This window comes from Ailuropoda melanoleuca, chromosome 14, assembly GCF_002007445.2.
Source record: "Ailuropoda melanoleuca isolate Jingjing chromosome 14, ASM200744v2, whole genome shotgun sequence".
Classification (NCBI taxonomy): domain Eukaryota; kingdom Metazoa; phylum Chordata; class Mammalia; order Carnivora; family Ursidae; genus Ailuropoda; species Ailuropoda melanoleuca.
Genome location: NC_048231.1, coordinates 943065 through 965899, shown reverse-complemented (window position 1 = coordinate 965899; position 22835 = coordinate 943065). Strand labels below are relative to the sequence as shown.

General features: G+C 43.0%; 1 protein-coding gene across 2 annotated transcripts in view; it reads left to right on the top strand.

The window, feature by feature from the left end:
* Nucleotides 1-22835, top strand: part of SLC35F4 (solute carrier family 35 member F4) — a 238667-nt gene that overhangs the window by 193533 nt on the left and 22299 nt on the right. For both annotated transcript variants that reach the window (XM_034642830.1, XM_034642831.1), the window contains 2 exons: nucleotides 17224-17409; nucleotides 21836-22133. In XM_034642830.1, the coding sequence (XP_034498721.1) occupies nucleotides 17224-17409; nucleotides 21836-22133 (484 nt within the window). The remainder of the gene's footprint in view (nucleotides 1-17223; nucleotides 17410-21835; nucleotides 22134-22835) is intronic.

Here is a 22835-nt window from a genome sequence, read left to right as displayed (position 1 = left end):
AAGACATGGCCCTGACAGTGAGTGAGGATTTTGACTGAACATTTGAAATGACCTTGGGGGCAGGGAGGTGATTAACATGCCACATCAGTTCCCCTGAATTCTGGGTAGGAAGATTTCAGGAAGCTTAAAGAAAATTTCACACCTTCTATTAAATTACAGCACCATGCATGATTTTTATGAATCTTTTGCACTGTGAATAAGAATTTATCTTTCTTGTGACAAGACTATCCTGGGGAGCCTGGGTGATGCAATCGGGTAAGCTTCCGACTCTTGGTTTCGGCTCAGATTGTGATCTCAGGGTCGTGAGATCAAGCCCCGCCATGAGCCCAAAGTCAGACTCTGTGCTCAGCAAGGAGTCTGCTTGAGATTCTCTCTCTCCCTCTCTCTGCCCCTCCCCCTCATGCACTCTCTCTCAAATAAATAAATAAATAAATCTTAAACTATATATATATATATATATATCCCAAATGACCTGGTTCTATCATCTTTGTTCCATCCTACAACACTTCATTTCCATGAAGCCTAGAATTTGTCACTATATCAGGGCTTTCCATGTTGGGATATCATTTTCCTGTTTTCTGGTTTCTTTGCCCCAAGTGTACCATGAACCAAGGCAGAGGGACTTGGTCTTCTCCCTGCATCCATCCATCTGCATAGGTGTCCAGCCCCATCCCCTACATACCAGATTTGGGATGATTTGTCTACTCCTTAAAATAACATGATTTCTGTATTTTCAAAATCTGTATAGAAACTATGGCCTTTCTCTTTGCATTTGTTGTTGTCAACATTTCCTGCTTGTGCTTTCTCACCTTCCATGCCTTTCTCAGTAAACGCCGATGCCTTTGCCACTGCTACTCCGCCAACAGTATTCTTTCCACAGTCGACAAACTCTCCGCCTCGGCCTTCTTCTTCTACTCTCTTTCTCTGGCTTCTATATTGTTGCATCCTCCTGTTTCTTCCCCTCTCCTTTTTGGCTGCTTTAAAAAAAAAAAAAAAAAGGTTCGTATCCCTTTAATTGATGGACTTCTTGAGTCTCAGCCCTAGTTATCTGCATTTCTCAGTTAGCATTCTCTCTTTGGATGCTCTCATTCCCTCCAGTATGAGTTTGCTAGGGTTGCCATAGCAAAGTACCACAAATTTGGTGGCTTATAACAGAAATGTATTTCCTCATAGTTCTGGAGGCTAGAAATCTGAGATCAAGGTGTCAGCAGGGTTTCTTCCTTCTGGGGCAAGTGAGAGGGAATCTATTCTATGCTTCTTGCCTAGCTCCTGGTGATTTATTGACAGCCTTTGACATTCTTTGACTTATAGAAGCAATACCTCAGTATCTGCCTTCATCCTTACATGATGTTTTCCCTGTTTGTGTGTTTGCATCCAAATTTCCCCTTTTTATAAGACACCAGGCCTATGGGATTAGGGCCCACCCAAAAGACCTCATGTTAATTTGATTACCTCTGTAAAGATCCTATCTCCAAATAAGGTCTCATTCTGATATAGTGGGAATTAGGACTTCAACATGTGTTGAGAAGGGGAAGGATATATTCAACCCATAACATCTCCTATAGCTTTGATGACTTGTCCATATACTGATGACTCCCAAATCTGTGTCCCCATCTGGACTCTGGACCTGTGTGTCCAACTGCCCACCGTCCGTCTCTCTTGGATGACTTTCATGCACCTTAAATTCGACATGTCTAAGAATGGTGCCTTATCAATTCAGTTGTCCTGGACAGAAACTGATACTTACTCTTGGCTACTCTTTCACCCTCATTTCTACAACCACATCCAGTCATTTGCCAAATTATGTCAGTTCTATCTCTGCAGTGGCTCTCAAACCAATCCCTCTTTGACCTCACTGCTACCACCTCTGTAAGGCCACAAGTATTTCTCCCCCAAACCACTCCAGTGGTTTCCTAACAAGTCATTCTATCTCTGGTTTTACTCCCTCTCAAGCCATTCTCCACACTGCAGAGCACTCTTCTAAAAACCCAAATCTGATCAATCCATTTCTCTGCTTAAGCCATTCGGTGGCAGTAAGCACCCTTGGAAGTGGACATAGGACCCAGACAGCTGATCTTAGGCCTTGAGCAGGACATGGAAGGGACAGTAGAATCTAGGTGAGTGGGGAAAAGGCTTGGATGAATGTGGACCTTGGATTAACCTTGTGGGTTTAGATTCAAGGGCCATGTCAGTCCACCTCCCTGCTAAGTGTAGACACCCACAACAGTTGTGAAAATGACCTGATACTGATCATGTAGCTTTCCCCATATCCCTCAGGGCAGAAACTTGTGCATAGTTGTCTTTAGATTGTGGCCTAAATCACAGTGGAGCTGCCCAAGCAGCTGCCTTTGCCAGTCCCTGCCTTGCGCTCCTCCCTGGTGACAGGCGTAGACGCTAACAGCGTTATCTGTACCCTGGCATGCTCTTCTACCCATTTATTTTTTTCTGCTCGTGCATAAGGCATAAATATTTTGTGAACTGTTCCATGAGCTTATGGTTTAAAAGCTAATTCCCAAATGAGGAGATATTGGTGGACCATCGGCAGTTGCAAAGGGCTGAGCAGTCAGTTGGCTGCTGGAGTAAAAGCTGGCTTGTCTACCCATTCAGCATTTAGTGCTGTTCATGGCAATGACTGTGTAATTGGCTTTGCCCCTTTTAGACCATAAGAAAATGAGGGCAGGTATCATGACTTCTTGTCTTTCTCGCACTTTGCAGAGGGCCAGACATGTAGTAGGCATCAATAACTTCTTAATTAACGAGCTATCACACAATTCGGCCAATAGCCACAGGTCTTTTGGGTTATCCTGAATTGGTTTTTGACTACAGTGAATTATGAGGCTGCCTTGTGAATACTTTGTCTAATCCATCAGTCGAGAAATTCACCAGGGCCATTTGGAAGAGAATGTATTCCAGGAGAGCTTACCAGCAAGGAATTCGTAAGTAAAGGGTTTCTACAGTCAGCAGGGCATATTTTCCAAGCTTTTCAGGGCAATAATGACATTGCTGGAGGGTGGTAGTGATGCCGCAAGGTACGTAGGGATCGTAGTTACCTTCATGTGCACCTGCGTGTGGGTAAATACTTCAGTTCACATTACAAAGAAATCAAGACTTGAGGAGCAGAAGAGACAAAGGTTCAACTAGAAGAAAGTCAACGTGAAGACTTAATGAAAAGCAAACAGTATCATTCAAGGAAGCAAGCTCAACATATGAAAATCCAGGATTAGAAAACAAATTAGAATCAGTTACTTATTTTAACAAGAAGTTATTACTTCAAGCATAAACACTCCCACTGCATCTAAAATATGATTAATGTAAAATTAATCAATTCATGTAAAATATGATTAATACCATTACATTATTTGTATGTGTTTTAAGAATAGTGTATATGGTGTTATAAAAAGCAAAATAATTGTGTAGTCTTAATGCCAGTATCTTACCAACTGAGACACAGGGGTGTGTATTCAAAGGTACCGTTTCCAGAACTGCATTTAATATCTTACCAACTGAGACACAGGGGTGTGTATTCAAAGGTACAGTTTCCAGAACTGCATTTAATACTCCAGGAATAACCAAGCTATAGATTTATACTAGACCAGGGTAGCACTTTTACTTTTATTTTCTTCATATGACACAGCATTTTCTTACCTATCTTGCTTCAATTTATTGAGCTGATCTCTTTGGGAAATGTTCTGAAGTTGATTCTAAGTTTCTTTTGGTTTTCCTGGGATAAAGTGAGTATTTCAGAGCCCTCAGGACAGGCCTTTTTACCGTATGGCCAATGAAACTCCACCTGCTGTTGACATCAGTGCCTGGAGTGACTCTGGAGAGCAGTGGGGTTGGTGTATCATTGAGGTTCTCCCTCTCCACCTTCACGTAGGAGTCAGCCAGCCCCCCTACCGGGGGGGAACACTTGCTTCTGGGTGTTCAACAAAAGTAATGACCAGCCATATCCCTGAAGAATGTCTGCCATTGTGTTCCTATAGGGCAGCTGGCAAGAATTCCAGAAAGTCTTCCTAAACCTTCCTAAATCTCTCCATAGACCCCTCCCTGAGAACAGAGAGTGTCAGTCATAGAGAGGCGACAATACAAGGGAAGTAGTGGGTGGGGACATCAGAGAGAAGGGGGAAAGGACAGGAGAGGAGGATGCTGTGGGGTTGGGTGCACGTGAAGGCCCCGGGGAGTCCGTCTTTGATGGGGCTCTCAATTTGGAGCCTACAAAGTTCTTATGGCTGGTTAGCAAAAGGGAAATTTACTGGATAGATTGGGGTGAAGAGACTCAGAACCTTGAAAAATATGCAGGAACTGAGGGCCTTCACAGCTGAGCAGCCGGGGACAGGCCTCCAGGATCCTGCTGTTTCCATCGCTATCCACCACCAGGCTGCCACTGTTGCTCATGAAACTTGAACCATCCTGGTGTCTGGAGATTTAAAGTTCTGGATAGGAGGGTCTGATGGGGTGAAACCCAGTCATGCCTGCCCTTATTGTTGGGGGCAGGGAGAGGTTTAAACCTCTTAAAGAGCCTCCTTTGAGGGGAGGGGGGTGGGGGAATGGGATAGGCTGGTGATGGGTAGTAAGGAGGGCACGTATTGCATGGTGCACTGGGTTGTTATACGCAACTAATGAAGCATCGAACTTTACATCAAAAACCAGGGATGTACTGTATGGTGACTAACATAATATAATAAAAATATTTAAAAAATAAAAAACAAATGGGTAAAAAAAAAAAAAAAAGAGCCTCCTTTGGCTTCCATTGTGGGATATGGGGCACTTTCCCAACAAGGCTTATGTAACTGGTGGGGGGATGGTCCCCCTAAATGAGAAGGGAGTTGAGTGCTAGGCGAAAGTAGGACAGATGCCCAAGTTATTCACATTAAAAAACATTCAGGGAGTTGTTAATGGGGCTTAGAGATTTTTTTAAAAATTGTTATTTGTTCTTTTGCAATGAAAGACACTTCCTATCATCTGGGAAATTATTTAAGACCGAGGCTATCACCAAAGGAAAAAAATGTTAAAGGCAATTTTATAGTTTTCTGCTGATTCATATCTAGGATCTGCCAAATAGATTTAACATTCTTTCTTAGGTACCTTGGGAATACTTAAAAATCCATTCCGGATTTCTATGAATGTTCAGCAAAAATCATCAAGGTTAACCTATAATCTAACTCTCCAGATGATGAAGGTCTAAGGAATCCCAGGGCTGCAGTAGTCAGAGACTGAGGATGGGCAAGACAAGAGGTAGCTGGAATTAGGAAAGCAATTGTAGACTTAATAAAACATGGGTGTGGTTGGGGCTATAGTCGAGGGAGAGGTGACAGCTTCGAGCAGCGCTGAGGAAATTAATGCTTGATGGCAGATGGAGATGTAGGTCCAGAAATGATCTAAACAACACAGTTAAGAATGCTATTTTGTTTGGGAGAAAGGAGCCAGAAGAAATGTAAGGGGGGTGGGGGAGGGGAGGAACAGAGAGAGAATCTCCGGCAGGCTCTACACCCAGCGCAGAGCCTGACACCGGGCTGGATCTCAGGACCCTGAGATCATGACCTGAGCTGAATCAAGAATTGGATGCTTGGGGCGCCTGGGTGGCACAGCGGTTGAGCGTCTGCCTTCGGCTCAGGGCGTGATCCCGGCGTTATGGGATCGAGCCCCACATCAGGCTCCTCCGCTGTGAGCCTGCTTCTTCCTCTCCCACTCCCCCTGCTTGTGTTCCCTCTCTCGCTGGCTGTCTCTATCTCTGNAAAAAAAATTTTAAAAAAAAAAAAAAAAAAAAAAAAAAGAATTGGATGCTTAACAGACTGAGCCACCTAGGCGCCCTGCCAGCCTCTTCTTTAGAGTATGAATCCAGAACATGTGCTTGACAAATATATGGGTTGCCCAAGTAAGAATGAAGCCCCTCTGGCCTACAGAGGTCCCAGGGTAAAGGGTGCCCTGGTTGCATCACGCAAGGGTGAGACCATGACCAGGAAGGATAAGTATGAGCAGTTTACAAGCACAAGATACGGTTATTGTTGGTGTTTTTTTGACTTCAACCATGTGAAATGCCTGGATCTTAGCAGGGAAAAAAGGGTCCCACTGCCATACGTGTTTCTAAAGGGGAAGTCCCATCTCTCTTTAAAGAGCACGTTTTGCTTGAACAACTTCCAAATAGATGTCTTCCTTCCAGATTCTGTCTGTTCTGTGCATTCTGCCTTCTCCTGCCAATGTTGCCTTCAAGAGACTCTGCTTCCAACTCATCATCCCTCTTCAAAATACCTCTTTTGGGGCGCCTGGGTGGCACAGCGGTTAAGCGTCTGCCTTCGGCTCAGGGCGTGATCCCGGCGTTATGGGATCGAGCCCCACATCAGGCTCTTCTGCTATGAGCCTGCTTCTTCCTCTCCCACTCCCCCTGCTTGTGTTCCCTCTCTCACTGGCTGTCTCTATCTCTGTAGAATAAATAAATCTTTAAAAAAAAAAAAAAATACCTCTTTTGCTCTCAGCAACTAAAAGGACAAAATCCCCACTTTCCTTTGTTGGAGGCTGTTCTAGGCGCTCTTCCTATCCAAACCCTGCCCTGTGCTAGCATCTGCTGGAATCTACCATCCTCTGCTAAGCATTCTGTAACTGTCCAGGCTGAAATTAATCTCCCCGCTCTCTGAACAATAATTGTCTTTATTTTCTGTACCCACAGAACTATTTCCTCTTCATACAGAAAGAGCTCAACAATGCTGATGGGCTGAAATGGGAAGGGCAACAAATTACACTGGAAAGAATATGAGCTTTGAAACTGGACCAGCCTTGACTTTTGAAAATCCTTATTTGGGCTGTTGAAGATCCATTTTCCTCCTCTAGAAAATGGGAGTAGTAAAATCCTCCCTACAGTATTTGTTGTCAGGAGATCATATATGTAAAGCTCTTGGCACATGGTAGGTGTTAAGTGCTAGACATTTTTATTTTTACGTTGTAAAAATAGCGAGCAGTGACATACTTTTTAGTTTTACAGTTAGTTATTGGTAGAGAAAATAAATCACATTCCAGATAGAATAAATTCATACTGTTTTAGGGACAAGATGTATATAACAGAAATAGAATAATTATTAGTCCTTTCTTCCAATTACGGGTTTTAGGTGAATAAAAATGAATTAGGTTTTAAAAGATTTTTAAAAAGGTCACTTTAATATGCACATGTAGGTACCCACACATTTCAGATTTACAGCTTGAAAATCTAGCTTTTAGTTAATGGACATTTGATTACCATTTGCAATAAGATAATTAGCAAGTCTGAAAACATTTTTGATACAAAAAATGTGGATAATAATATAATCAACAGCCAGTTTATTTTAAAAGGTATTTCTTTATGAAATGAATCAAGAGTGTTCAGGGGCGCCTGGGTGCCTCAGTCAGTTAAGTGTCTGCCTCCGCTCAGGTCATGATCTCAGGGTCCTGGAATAGAGCCCTGAGGTGGGCTCCCTGCTCAGTGGGGAGCTGGCTTCTCCCTCATCCTCTCCCTCTGCCCCTCCCCCTGCGTGTGCTCTCACTCTCTCTCTCTCTCTCTCTCACTCTCTCACAAATAAATAAAATCTTTTTTTAAAAAAGTGTTCAGAGCTGCAGAGAGTAAATAGTATGTGATAAGTAAAGCAGTGCTGTGCTGGGAGGGTTTGGGCTTTAAAGAATAAGGTGGTACAGATTGAAACAGAAAGTTGGTATAGTGCTTGTGAAAACATCCACCGTGCAGACTCTTTTCAATAATTCTAGGACTAAGTGTTTACCTAATAAGTGAGTAACTTGCAAATTCCGTATGGACCTCAATGAAAACCCAACCAATGTGACAGTAAATACTCCCTCGCTACAAGGAATATTTGCTGCCATTGTAATTTGATGAAATATGAGTTAAAAAAATAAGCTGAAATACAGCTTTTCACATACTCTTTTGTTGAATTGCTAATACTTTATCTCTTTTTATAAGACAAAATGTCAAAGTGATGATTGTGGCTTCCAACCTCCAAGTCAAAATTCAGGATTCATTTCTGTCTTCGATGCTTCTTCAGTGATTGTAGCATCTTCACAGAAAAGATCATGGATACTTAAAAGAAACACACTTGTAAAACATTATTTGAAAATAGTCAAAGTTAGTTTTATGCTTAAAGTATGATTTTCAACAGATTGGTTGGAAGAACCATCAAAGAATCATCAATCAAAGAAACTTAAAGCTAGAAGATCATATGGTCTAGCCCCGATTTTGTGATTGTAATATTATTATTGTAGAAGTGTGGTAGATCAGATGACTTAGCCCTTCCAGATTCTCCTTCTACCTGCCCCATAACCTCTCTCTGCTTGCCCTTTTTTGTGGAGGTTGAACAGCAAGGACTTCGGAAACAGGCTCTCTTGCCCTCTGACTTCGGCCAATTGATCAATGGGGAGTCCCTAAGAGATATCAAAGGAAAGGTGTATTTTCAGGAAGCCCTAGCTGGGTGCCTACCTTAATGAAAAGTCATAACTCATATCAGGCAAGCCCCTCCTTCCAGATTTTTCTAATCACTCCCTCTCCTTGTCCCTTCAGATCTAAGTGTGATTAGAACCATTGCTACACGTGGGTACTGCCCTCTCCCCTGTGGTATCACATGTAGTGATTCTCAAATGTTTCACTTGCATTGGAATCACCTGGAGGGCTCCTTAAACCATAGGTTACCCCCACTGCAGTTTCTAATTCAATAGGTCTGAGGTGGCTGCTGAGAATTTGCATTTCTAACAAGCTCCCAGGTGATGCTGCAGTGGGGGGATTAGGGAACCCTATGGCGCAATAGCCCTGTACCTTGACCACCTTTTAAATAAACTATCCTAATTTGAGTTTGCTCTCTCTTGCTTCTAGAACCTTGACTAATATAAATGGCTATGAAAAATTAGTTGAAAATAGACGAGGTTTGTTTTATGTTTAGAGATGATTGGCAGGTGCTTATCTGAAAGAGATGTTTTATATATATACATATATACACATCTATAATGAAATATATATATAATATATATAATGAAATATTACTCAGCCGTCATAAAGAATGAAATCTTGACATTTGCAACAACATGGGATGGAACTAGAGGGTATTATGCTAAGCAGAATAAGTCAGAGAAAGACAAATACCATATGATTTCACGCCTATGTGGAATTAAGAAACAATACAAAAGGGGAAGGGAAGGAAAAATAAAACAAGAAGAAAACGGAGAGGGAGGCAAACCGTAAGAGACTTTTAACTATAGGAAACAAACTGAGGGTTACTGGAGGGGAGGTGGGAGGGATGGGGTAACTGGGTGATGGGCATTAATGAGGGCACTTGATGTAATGAGCACTGGGTGTTATATGCATTTGATGACTCACTGATTTTTACCTCTGAAACTAATAATACAGTATATGTTAATTAAATTGAATTTAAATTTAAAAATTTTTTAAATCTTTAGATCAATGGAGAGAAAGCTGTAGAGATTTAGGAAACCGTTTTGTTCAATCATTAAATTTCAGAGTATAAAGAATACAGACAAAGAGAGGTCCAGTGATCTCCCTGAGAGGACATAGCCAGTTGGTATCTTGCCTTTCAGGGAAGTCTTTCCAGGATACCATGCTGCCTCTGGCCATACAGCCCCACGCCTCCAACCCCACTTTCCTCCCCGCCACCCCAAATTGTATTTGCATTATCTCTACCTGTAGGTTTGGGCACCAGGGCTCCTGTGGTGTTTCAGGTAAGTGTGCACCCCAGCTTGGGGTGAGTGAAGACCTGCAGCTCACTGTTCATTATAATGCTTACTAGAAACAAATGTGTCATTGACCTTTCGTACTCATGAGAGAGAAGAGTGGACAGCAGAGCTCTTCTTAGAACGGCATCTTAGAGTCTGGTCTACTGTCTTCCAGGTCGTCTTGCACTTGTTCACACGGAACCTTAGCTGACATTTTGCTTCTCACCTACTTTGCAAAGAGCTTTCCCTAGTTAGGCTTTATTGCTTGGCTTTTCAAGTTGTCACCTGAGAACGCTACACCTCACACTCCGGGTAGGCAGTTGCTTTACTCAGCAGCTGTAGTTCTTCGCCTTTTCTGCTTTGAAGTTTCTAAGTGGGTGCCCAAGGCCCTGTCTGCCCAGCCCCACCCGCCCTTTCCTGGTGGTGTCACCGTGTTCTCTGGCCACAGAGGTTGGACCAGGTGTCAGTCTAAGACACAATAAGATCCTTCCTCAAGATTTTTGATGCTGGGAAACTAGATTTCTCCCAGGAGCTTAAAGCTGTAAGACTGGAAACCTGGGAGCTACAAACAACCAAATTTTCTGCAAAGAAAGGCAAACAGCAGCCAAGAGAGGAGACGTGAAGCTGGCACCTGCAATGAGAGATGGGGTTCGCCTACACCACGCCCCAGTCCCAGGTGTTCCTCAGGTTTGGGGACATTCCTGGCTGTCCTGTCCCTTGGTTGCTAAGCTCCTAAAAACTCTCCATTTTTGCTAAAACCGGTTGAGTTTGGATTTCTATTTATGAAGTCTGACGTTCTAACTGATAAAGTGCCGCTAATGGCCATTTTTGTGTACTTGTTTATTTTTTGTTATAATAGTCTGCATTTCTTGAGTACATTCTGTGGACCATTAAACCTGAGCAACACTCCTCAAAGGATTTTCAAGGCTTGTTTCTACTCAGAATTCAGCATCTTAGAGTTGCAAATCTTACCACTGTCTCACAGCACGCTCTTTACGCTCTGAGTATTTGCTCCTGTGGTTGCCTCTGCCTCTATTGCTTATTCCTCAGTGTAGAACTCTGCCCGGCAAAGCCCTGCTCATCCTTCAAAGCCAACTTTGATGTAGGTGCTTATAGAGACTTCCCTGCTCCAGGCAGAATGAATCACTCCCTTTCTTCTTGCTCTCCAATTCACATTAAATTATGGTTAATTGGTTACAAGTCCAACTCCAATACTATGTTGAGAGCTCCATGCAGGTATGGACCGTGTATTCTTCATTTGTCTAACTCCTGTTCTAAACACAGTATCTGCCCTAGAATGGGTGCTTAATAACTCTTTGTTCAGTTGCATCGATTTGGGGAACACACAGAGCCTAACCAGTGCAAATGAAGAAGTTATATTCTTGTGCTTGGACAAATACAAAAAATGGCACAAGATGGCCCTATTGCTATGGCTCAGGTGAGCAGATGTCTTTGCGGGGGGGGGGGGCGTCTGGTGTGACTAATGAGAGACTTCCAACCTATCACTTCTAATACAGTTTACTCTCAATACCTATTAAAGTCTGAACACTGTTCACTAACTGAATTTGCAATGCCCAGGCACTCACTGTGGCATAGAAAATAGAAAATAGACATGATTTATTTCTGATCCTTGACTGCACCCCAGGTGACGTTCTGAATATTATTTTTGTCAGAGGTGGCTTTCTAGTAATTGAAGGGGACACGACCATGTAGCATGGGGCAGTGGTCCTGTTTTCCAGGATTGGAGATGACTGTTTCATGGCCCAAGCCCTGAACACTGCCTCTGGGCTTGGCTCTGAAATTTAAAGTTTGCCTTTATAGGACAATGATTTAAATGTCTCCAGTGGCTCAACTGCTCGTGGATCTCTTCCATAAATCCACCAGTGTGAGGCAACTGGCAGCAGGAAATGGGTGTTGAGCCTTATTGCATATGGACCAGGAGGTACAGAAGCCAGAATGTAACAACACTTCAGTGAAAATGAGGAAGCAAGAGAAATCGCTGGTTTGGCTTACAAATCCAACACTCGCAGCTGCACGTGATTTACGAACTTCTTAGTAACTGTGGTCGATGTTTTGTCTCAATCCTTGCTCAACTACCTTCCCAACCTGTTTTGGGATTTCCTCCTTTCCACCTATAACTGCCGAATGATCACAAAATGAAACCTGATATTCACATAAGAAAATACGAGAAGGCACAACTCGTAAAATTAATTATGAAAAATACTTGAAAGATAAATTTAAAATGACTCTTGGAGTATCTGAACATCAGCCCCTCTTGGAGAGCATAAATAAATGAGAGTTCATGGAATTTTAGACAGACTCTTCTCATTGAATTTGAAATATTCAATTAGAACCATAGTTGTGAAAGGCGCAGTAAACATCCTGGATGTGTGAAATAAGAACCTTATGTATTTTTGACACTTTTATAATAACAGTATTAACATAGCATTAATTTAAGCATAATAATCAATATGTAATTCTTCTGTTGCTTATTTGAATAGCCATACATTTTTTATTATTTTGAATCCAAGATTAGATAATACGTCTTAATTAGGCCAACTTAAGTCATTTAATAATGGATGGTATCGCTAACTCCATTTTTATATACCTCTACTTGTTTTTCCCAAGACTGAGAAAAAAAGAAAAGGGAAGAAAAGAAAATAAGATACACTTGGTCATAGACAGGGAGGCCCAGACTGCAGACCTAACGCTCACAGCCAAGTTACTCTGCTGTTCTGCTACGTTCTTGTTGGAGACCACGGTTCAGGAACTCAAGCTTTCTTTTTCTGGATATCCCTGCTTCTTGGGGTTCTGATTTGATTGCTTCAAGTGATGACTCACACAGTACGTGACGTGATTAGTCAAAGCCGAGTTAAAGCCAAGACGCCATTGCTATTTCAAGATCTTGCTCTTCATTTGATGGTTTCTACCACCTCAGAAGCACCACACCGAGACATAGCCTCTGTGACCAGAGAGGATGATAGCCTCTGTTCTTCCCCTTGTATCCGTGGGAATAGAGAAACTCATAACTTCCAAGGAAAAATACATGCACTCTGAACAAACACAGGCAGCTAAGGAGACACGATGACTGAATGTCACGTGGTGTCCTGGATGGGGTCCTGAGACAGGGAAAGGCCATTAGTGACAAAGCTAGGGAAATCCAAATGAGGTTTGGAGCGTAGTTAATAGTAATTGCCAATGTAAATCTTTTTATTTTAATAAATGCACGAGGTGGGTAGATGCAAGATGTTACCATTGGAGGGAACTGGGTAAAAAGCATATGGGAGCTCTCTGAACTCTCTCAGTTTTTCTGTAAACGTAAAATTATTTCAAAATTAAAAGTTTATTGAGAGAAAGAGAGAGGGAAGAACGCAGTCTCCGACATCAGGCAGTTTCTGAAGATGGAGAGAGTGAAAGCACTCACACAGGAGAAAGTTAAGCATTGGGGCAACTAGTGCAAGACTGTTGCCAAATGAGCTCAGACAGTAAAAGTTCAAAGGAAGTATAGATGCATGTGATTTAACAGCAAAGACTGCATGAACCAATCAGGATTTGATCGTAGTGTTTAAAGATTTGGGTGGATTCAGAATGTTCCGGGTAGAGGAACAACAGTTAAAGGCTTAAAGCTTGTCAGTAGTGAGAGGAAGGTGTCAGAACACAGCCAGAACCAGCCTAGTTGGAATGGAGTGTTCAGGTTGGAGCTAGCCCTGCTAGAGGTCCCAGTGCAAAGTGAAAATGTAGAGCCCCTTTTTCAAAGGCAGAAAATGGCTTTTTCCTTTCTTATGTTCTCTCTCTTTCTCTTTCTCCCTCTCTGTCTCTCTTTCCACTTCACCATGGTGTTTTTCATTTATTTAACATCTGCTTCCTTGGACATGGAGATACTTGCTGGGTGAGTGCAGGCTCCCGCAGACACTGAGGGTCTCACCCTGAGATCCCAACACGCCCTACACCAGTACCCAGGTCCCCATAGGATTGCTAAGCAAAGACATGGGAGTGGTGGATGAAAACCCACCCCAGGAGGTGGGGAGGCAACAGGAGGCAAGACCATGCCTGAGCTGAGGCTCCAAGCCCCAGCCCCCTGTGTGTGCTCCATTATCCCATTGGAAGTCACTTACAAAAAACAAATTGAAAGATAAAAGAAATCTACACATACAACGCAATGCCTATCAAAACACCATCAACAGTTTTTCACAGAACTGGAACAAACAATCCAAAAATTTGAATGGAACCAGAAAAGACCCCAAATAGCCAGGGGAATGTTGAAAAAGAAAACCAAAGCTGGGGGCATCACAATGCCAGACTTCAAGCTCTACTGCAAAGCTGTAATCATCAAGACAGCATGGTACTGGCACAAAAACAGACACACAGATCAATGGAACAGATACAGACTCCAGAAATGGACCTTCAACACTATGGTCAACTAACATTTGACAAAGCAGGAAAGAATATCCGATGGAAAAAAGACAGTCTCTTCAACAAATGGTATTGGGAAATTGTACAGCCACATGCAGAAGAATGAAACTGGACCATTCTCTTAGACCATACACAAAGATAAACTCAAAATGGATGAAAGACCTCAATGTGAGACAGGAATCCATCAAAATCCTAGAGGAGAACACAGGCAGCAACCTCTATGACGTTGGCCACAGTGACTTCCTGTTAGACCCGTCTCCAAAGGCAAGGGAAACAAAAGCAAAAATGAACTATTGGGACTTCATCAAGATAAAAAGCTCTACATTGCAAAGGAAATAGTCAATAAAACTAAAAGGCAACCTACAGAATGGGAGAAGATATTTACAAATGACATATCAGATAAAGGGCTGGTGTCCAAAATCTATAAAGATCTTATCAAACTCAACACCCAAAAAAACAAATAATCCAGTCAATAAATGGGCAGAAGACATGAACAGACGCTTTTCCAAAGAAGACATACAAATAGCCAACAGACACATGAAAAAAATGCTCCACATCTGTCATCAGGGAAATACAAATCAAAACCACAATGAGATACCACCAGTTAGAATGGCTGAAATTAGTAAGACAGGAAACAACAGCTTGGCGAAGCTGTGGAGAGAGGGGAACCCTCCTACACTGTTGGTGGGAATGCAAGTTGGTACAGCCACTCTGGAAAACAGTACAGAGGTGCCTCAAGAAGTTAACAATAGAGCTGCCCTACGACCCAGCAATTGCCCTACTGGGTATTTTCCCCAAAGATACAGATGTAGTGAAAGGGGCACATGCACCCCAACGTTCACAGCAGCAATGTCCACAATAGCCAAACTGTGGAAGGAGCCAAGACGTCCTTCAACAGATGAATGGATAAAGATGTGGTTCACATATAGAATGGAATATTACTCAGCCATCAGGATGAATACCTGCCATTTACATCAACGTGGACGGAACTGGAGGGGATTATGCTAAGTGAAATAAATCAATCAGAAAAAGACAATTATCATATGGTTTCACTCATATGTGGCATATAAGAAACAGCATAGAGGATCATAGGGGAAGGGAGGGAAAACAGAATGGGAAGAAATCAGAGAGGGAGACAACCACGAGAGACTCTTGATTCTGGGAAACAAACTGAGGGTTGCAGAAAGGCAGGTGGGTGGGGGATGAGGTAACCGGGAGATGGGCATTAAGGAAGGCACGTGATCTGATGAGCACTGGGTGTTAGATGCAACTAATGAATCATCGAACACGACATCAAAAACTAATGATGTGCTACTATATGTGGGCTAATTGAATTTAAATTCACAAAAGAAACAAAGATAAAAGAACTTCCACACGGCAACTCTGCACCGTAGTGGGGGAGGCGTGTGAGGTCCTTCTGAGCCCTGTGTGGCTGCACTGTTTGCAGGCCCATGAAGCGGAGCCACCTTGGGTGGGGACGCATGGAAGATTAATCGGGATCAGAGGGGCTTAGCCCGTGGAGGATCCTGAAGGCTGCATTTTCCTCTGTAAGAGTGGATAGAGGCCAGATATGATGGAGGAGACACAACCGAATTGGATTTTTGTGACCAATCCAATGGGAACGTGTAGAGTGGACTTCACCGGAGACACCGTTGGCAGTTTCACTAGTTAAGAATTCAACAGTCCTTAAAAAGTTAAAAATCGAGCTTCCCTATGATCCAGCAATTGCACTACTGAGTATTCACCCCAAAGATACAGACGTAGTGAAGAGAAGGGCCATATGCACCCCAGTGTTCATAGCAGCAATGTCCACAATAGCCAAAGTGTGGAAGGAGCTGAGATGCCCTTCAACAGATGAATGGATTAAGAAGCTGTGGTCCATATATACACTGGAATATTACTCAGCTGTCAGAAAGAACAATTTCTCAACATTTGCTGCAACGTGGACGGCACTGGAGGAGATAATGCTAAGTGAAATAAGTCAAGCAGAGAAAGACAATTATCATATGGTTTCACTCATTTATGGAACATAAGCAGGAAGATCGGTAGGAGAAGAAAGGGAAGAAGGAAGGGAGGGTAAACAGAAGGGGGAATGAAGCATGAGAGACTATGGACCCTGGGAAACAAACTGAGGGCTTCAGAGGGGAAGGGGGTGGGGGAATGGGATAGGCTGGTGATGGGTAGTAAGGAGGGCACGGATTGCATGGGGCACTGGGTGTTATACGCAACTAATGAATCATCGAACTTTACATCAGAAACCAGGGATGCACTGTATGGTGACTAACATTATATAATAAAAAAATATTATAAAAAAAAAGAATTCAACAATCTTAGGAGGAAAAGGGAAGAAGCAAGTGTGACAGAACAGTTTCCGTCCCTTGAGGTAAACTATTTGTGTTAACAGTTCTAATTCAGAACAGATGTATCAACCCAAACACCATTATCTAAAGTTCTTTTTTGGTTGACAGATTTATCTCAAAAGGCCCTTATAAAGGGCCTAAGATAACTTAGGGACACAGACCTTGCCAATATAGAATTTTGTTTTTAGGAGCTCCTCTTATAAAATCAAAATGGAGCTCAACGAATGTCCCATCAGGACTGTGATTGCTGCTGCCATGTATCTTACTGCCAAGGCAGTAAACTGTTCGGGGGTGCCTGGGTGGCTCAGTCGGTAAAGCATCTGCCTCTGGCTCAGGTCATGATCCCAGGGTCCTGAGGGTGGGGGGGGGGCGGAATTCCTGCTCAGCGGGGAGTCTGCTTATCCCTCCCCCCCACCCTGCCCCTAGCCCTTGCTCATTCTCTCTCTGCCTCTCCCTCTCTTAAATAAATACATTTTTAAAAATCTTTTTTAAAAACCTGTTTCCTTGGGCTTCAGAGGGGAGGGGGGTGGGGGATTGGGATAGACCGGTGATGGGTAGTAAGGAGGGCACGTATTGCATAGTTCACTGGGTGTTATACGCAACTAAAGAATCATCGAACTTTACATCGGAAACCAGGGATGTACTGTATGGTGACTAACATAATATAATAAACATTAAAAAAAAAAAAAAAAAAAAACCTGTTTCCTTTTTCCTCTGGGCAGTTCTCAAACTGGTGTGAACTCTTTCTTCCCAGGTACCTCCAGATCATCGGTTACTCGATGTAAACCAGGAGCCAACTGCCCCAGTTCCCACGGTGGCATCAGTAGACAACTGTCCCCTCTTTCTGTCACCGAAGATTCTTCTGCTCCTATTCTTGAACTTCAGAGCCGGGGACCCTCCGGAGTTTGCGGACACAGAGTTGAAAGGCAGAACAGAGCAGGTAACGCCGGTGACTGCCTCTTAAATAACAGTACGTTTAAGTAACCTTCTACCCAGCCGTGGAAGGTCGTGCCATTGGCCCAGCACGCAGAGATGTTACGTGGACTCTGAGGGGTGGGAGTAGGGAAGGTTCATCAAGTGGGAGAAGGAAGAAGGGAAATGTATCGATATGATCTGGTAGTGGTGTCAGCGTAGCGGAGAAGCCGAATACCAGACTGTCGTTGAAGGGCTTCACCCATGATTAAACAGTGACACCCTGCTAAGTTTATAAGGTAACTAGTTTTCTCATCTGAAGATGTCAAACGCCAGCATCTTTGATCTCAACCGTGGGATGCAGTAACAGCGCATTCCCTCTCTGAGAGTAAGAACAGCAGTAATATCACGGACTCTGCTTTTGTGCTCATCAGGACTGGCAGTCCTTGGAACCCTTCTAGTTTTCCCAGTCCTAGACCTTCTTCAGGACACTGCACTGCCTCCCTGATCAGCATTTCCTGGTCACTCAAGACCTCCAGGCTTTCCTCACATCCGCCTGACCACACTCACCGACTCCCGGGTTACTCGGGTTACTGGAATCCCTAGGTCAATCTCGTAACTAGATCCAGGGATTTCCCAGCAAATTTATCATTTTCTGCTGCAGCTGAGTCCACTAGGCTGCCGCCCACACTATCCTTCTTGGCAGCGGACATCTTATCACCTTCCCGAGAGAACGTGCCCGAGTGCCCAGTGCATACGCACTTCCTCTGTCACGTGACCACACTTCCGTGTCTGCAAAGAGCGAAATGGTCGCATGCCAACAGATGCTTTCCTCTGTGCCGCGATGTCTCTGTTCTTTTGTTCGCCAGTTACCGTATTTTGGAGCCACCTTTAACATGCGTGCTCCTCCTTTCCGATGTCAACTCCTTTTGCTCTGTGCATAATCACCTCCCGTCCTTCTGCCGCCTGCATTTTCAGTCTCTCCTTCCACTCATTGCTTCAGCTCGGTCAGTAACATATTAAAATCTCTTGCATCCTTAAGAACAATAATAAAGCAGCAAAAACAACAAAACGCTCCATCCAAAATAAATGGTTAGTTGAAAGTAAAACAGAACTTTGAGAAAACTGGCTTAAAAAAAATAAACAGAAGAGAGTGGAATTCAGGGCGCTTAGTATGGGTGGGGAGCGGTCAACAAAGGTATACAGGAAGTAGAAAAGCCTCTTCTGGGGCTCTTCTAATTTGAGAAGAGGTTTTTTTATGTAAGAAAAGATAATCTTTCAGGGCACCTGGGTGGCTCATTCGGTTAAGCGTCTGCCTTCAGCTCGGGTCATGATCCCAGGGTCCTGGGATCGAGTCCTGCATCGGGCTTCCCACTCAGCAGAGAGCCTGCTTCTCCCTCTCCCTCTGCAACTCCCCCTGCTTGTGCTCTCTCTCTCTCTCACTCTATTGCAAATGAATAAATAAATAAATCTTAAAAAAAGAAAAAGGAAAAGATATTTTTCAAAAAGTGACAATATTTTAAAATAGTATCTCAGTAACCATTGACCCAAGGCTGAGGTTCTTTTTAAAAAATGAAGAAAATGACTCTTAAATCTTCAGGAAGTTTTAATTGGCTTTAATAAGTTGCAGTAATATTCCTATTATCCCAGTTATCTGCAGAGTAGAATGTTCCAGTTAATTAAATATACTGGTTAATAAAGACTTGCCCTATCTATCATAGGCAGACTACAAATTTTAAAGGCTATACCATTAAAGATCGCATGGGACATAATTTATTCTTTCTGCGATGATTCTGAAGGCACTTGGGGATATTCCAGCGCACCGAAAACAAAAAAAAGGAGACTAGTCTGAAGAGCAGCTCACCATACTTTCATGAATGTTATATACTTAACCTCAGAATGAATCCCATGAGACAAATGTTATCACTGTTTGACAGATAAAGAGGCTAAGACTGGAATCAAACATGAGCTCAGGGCCATACGATGGTTGCACTCATGTTTCCAGATTCCAGTGGCTTCTACCATTAATGACTCTAATTAGGTTTCATGGTAATGGATGGAACTCCTGGCATATCAGTTTAGTGATGTACACGAAGCTATATATCTAAGCAGGACTATAGAGAATTTAAAATGATCAGGAAGATGAAAGAGCTCTGGAGATCAGGTCTTTCTATGGTATCGATAGATGGTAAAATGAAAGAACTGGCAACAGTGAAATCTAGTTAGCAGAAGAATGGTCAGTGCTATGGAGGGATGTCATTAGGAGTACTGTCCGTGATATGATGGGGGCACCAAGCAGTCTTCAAAGAAGGTGACAGTGAGGGCAGATATCAACCGAACGGGACACTGAGAACCTTTGTAGAATCATTCCTCCTTTACGAGATGGTCCTTGAGAATAATGTAATCTGAAGTGTCACAGAGCACACCTTTCTCTTAGGCATCACTCCTCTTAAGCCTCATGCAAGACCACCATTCCTGTCAGGAAACAGACATTTTTCTCCAAATCAGCTCTGAAACTTCTAGTGCTTGAACGAAGAGCTCAAGCCTGAAATCTAGACAGAATGAGCATTCAGAATAAAAGATTTGGATGCTAGAGTCCTACCAACTTGGGTTCAACCTTGGACAACTTTTAACAGAAGTCTCAGTTTTTTCATCTGTAAAATGGGAGTGATAATACCTACTTCACTAGGTAGGTTCATGTTTCCTTCCCAGCCTCCCAAGACAAGAGTCTCTTATTCTATCCTCTCACTCATTTTATATTTTTCCCCTCTCCTCTCCGCATGAGTCGCATGGTTATGGAGAGGATTTGCGGAGCTGTTATAAAGAGCAGGTGTTGTCTACACACAGTAAAGGGGGCTACCTGGCTCACACTTCCAGACTCATGTCAATGTCACTGCTTCATGGAAGTTTCTCCTGATCATTTCACACCCCATCCCTTAACCAGTACTTCTCTTCTGCCTCCCCATGCCCTTGTATCTGCCCTAGTTGGCCCTATCACACTATATTGGATGTGTTTTCTGGCTTACCACTAGGCTATGAGCTCAGGTCTTTCCTCTTTGAACCCTTAGGACCCAACTAGCTCACTAGCTCCTGGTAATTTTTATAAGATTTTGTTGAATACATGAATAAAAGAAGACCAGTTTTCATCTTCTGGGGGCCTAGGTTCTGAGAATCCAGTACTGTTTAGAAGACTTGGAAGTCATACAGTAATTGCTGTGTTTGTCATTTCTCAGTTTATATTCCCCAATTCAAGGCTTGCTACCCCTCCCCCAAATAATGATGTCAGAAAGCCTTAGCTGGGTGAACGTTTTTATACCCCAAGGGGGGCAGTCACGCCTGGCTCATTAAGCAATAGGACCGCATCCAGTGGGAGAGAGATAGCAGGTTCTAGAGAGATAAAGTGAGAAACCCATCCACTACCACTTACAGTCTGCGGACTACACCACTCTCTTAACCCCTAGGACAAACCCTGTGCTCAAAGGAGGTGCCTGGAGACAGGAAAGAACTTACAGACAATTCTGCCTCCCTTCCTTCAGGTTTCTAACACCTGGGATCTCAGCTTGGGGACTCAGAGTGACCCTGCTCCCTTTTAACCTCCTGACAGGTGCAGAAATTTATTGTGTTGAACTTGTTTTCTCTATCAAGAGAGAAGGCCTTTATGATTGTCACTTTCAGAGAGTTTTGTCTATTTTAATGTAAAAAAATGCTACTAAATTTTCTTAGTAAATGTAAAATTACAAGGCAAAACTCATTGTGCTCCCAGAAATACATTAAATTGTAATTTGTTCCGAGGTGGGAAATGACTTTGTATAGTCAGGATTTGCCCTGTTCTTGGGACACATTGCTTTTCAATTTAATAGTCAGCTTTGCTGCAGTTTCAGGGGGAAAAAAACACACCTTAATAGAACAACAAATACTTATTTCTCACTTATTTTTCACGTCAGCAGATACAGGGCTGCTTTGGCTGGGCTCCGCTCATTCTCCCACAGAGACTGAAAGGGCAGCTCCTATTCAGCATTTTCCATTCTAGTGACAGAGAAGAAAAGCAGGAGAGTTTAGTGGGACCTTGTGATGCCTCTTAAAGCTTCTCCTGGGTGGCGTCCTACACATCTCTCTGTTAGTGTTTGATTAGACCAAGCAGGTCACGTGGCTAATGCCAAAGTCCTCGGGGCTGAAATATGTAATGCTTTTACGAGGAAGTGGTTAGGGTGCATGGAAGGACAGCATAGCAGCCACCAAGTTCATGAGCATTGTCATGGCCTTGACAATGGATGCGGGTCGAAATCCATACTGTACCTTACAGAGTAAAGATTCAGGAGAGAAAGCGAGCCAGAGTTATTAATCTCTTTAAGTGATGGTAAAAAAGCAAAATCCTGGTGATTCTACTGTCTGCTTCTTTGGTTGCTGTCCTATAACCTGATTTCCACACATTTGTATTCCTTTCCTGTTTTCAGGGGATGATGGAACACAGACTCATCCTGAGAACAGCAGCCAAGAAAACCGAATCAAGGCTCGCTGCCGGTCCTGCACGTCTGTGGTTCTGAAGGCTGTCTGGGGACTCTTGATCATCTTGTCAGTGTCATCGTCTTGGGTCGGAACCACACAGATCGTCAAAATTACTTACAAGAACTTCTACTGTCCATTTTTCATGACTTGGTTTTCAACAAACTGGAACATTATGTTTTTCCCAGTCTATTATTCTGGTCATCTGGCCACTGCTCAAGAAAAGCAGTCTCCGATGAAAAAATTCAGGTAGGTTGCATGTTAAATGGCCAATACAAGATGCTGTAAAATGATTTCATGAAAATATGCATAGTTTCATTTCATCTCTGTGGAATATGAACTGAGTTGACTTGGGGAGTGTGGAGAGCCAGGATCTAAGGTTAGTCATGACTACATGAGCACTAGGGAACAGAATCAGTCCCCCCTAAGGAAAATGATGGAATGTCTGACACATGCCAGGCACTGTGCTGGCACTTTTGTCGCTCTTGTCTTAATCAATCATCATTGGTGGTAACATATACCTTTTCACGTGGTGGTGTTATTCCCATTTTAACACTAGAGGAAACAAGTTTAGAAAGGTTGAATGACTTGTCCAAGGTCACATAGGTCTAAATAACAGGATCCAGATTTAAATCCAGAATTAGCTCTGAAAGTCATGTTTTAAAAGAACACCCAAGTGTCTCAAGCCCAGAAAAAAAACATGTATTAATAAGATTAATTGTTACAAGAACATTTGCTCAATATTCTAGACACTGGGGTACCTAAGCGGATAAAATGATCTGGTTCCCCAAAAAAGGAAGTTGGGCCCTGATGGTTTAAAGATTATTTATTTATTTATTTATTTGACAGAGAGAGAGGGAGTGAGGGGAGGGACAGAGGGAGAGAGAATTCCAAGCAGACTCCCTACTGAGTGGGGAGCCTGACTCGGGGAGCCTGACGCAGGGCTCAGGC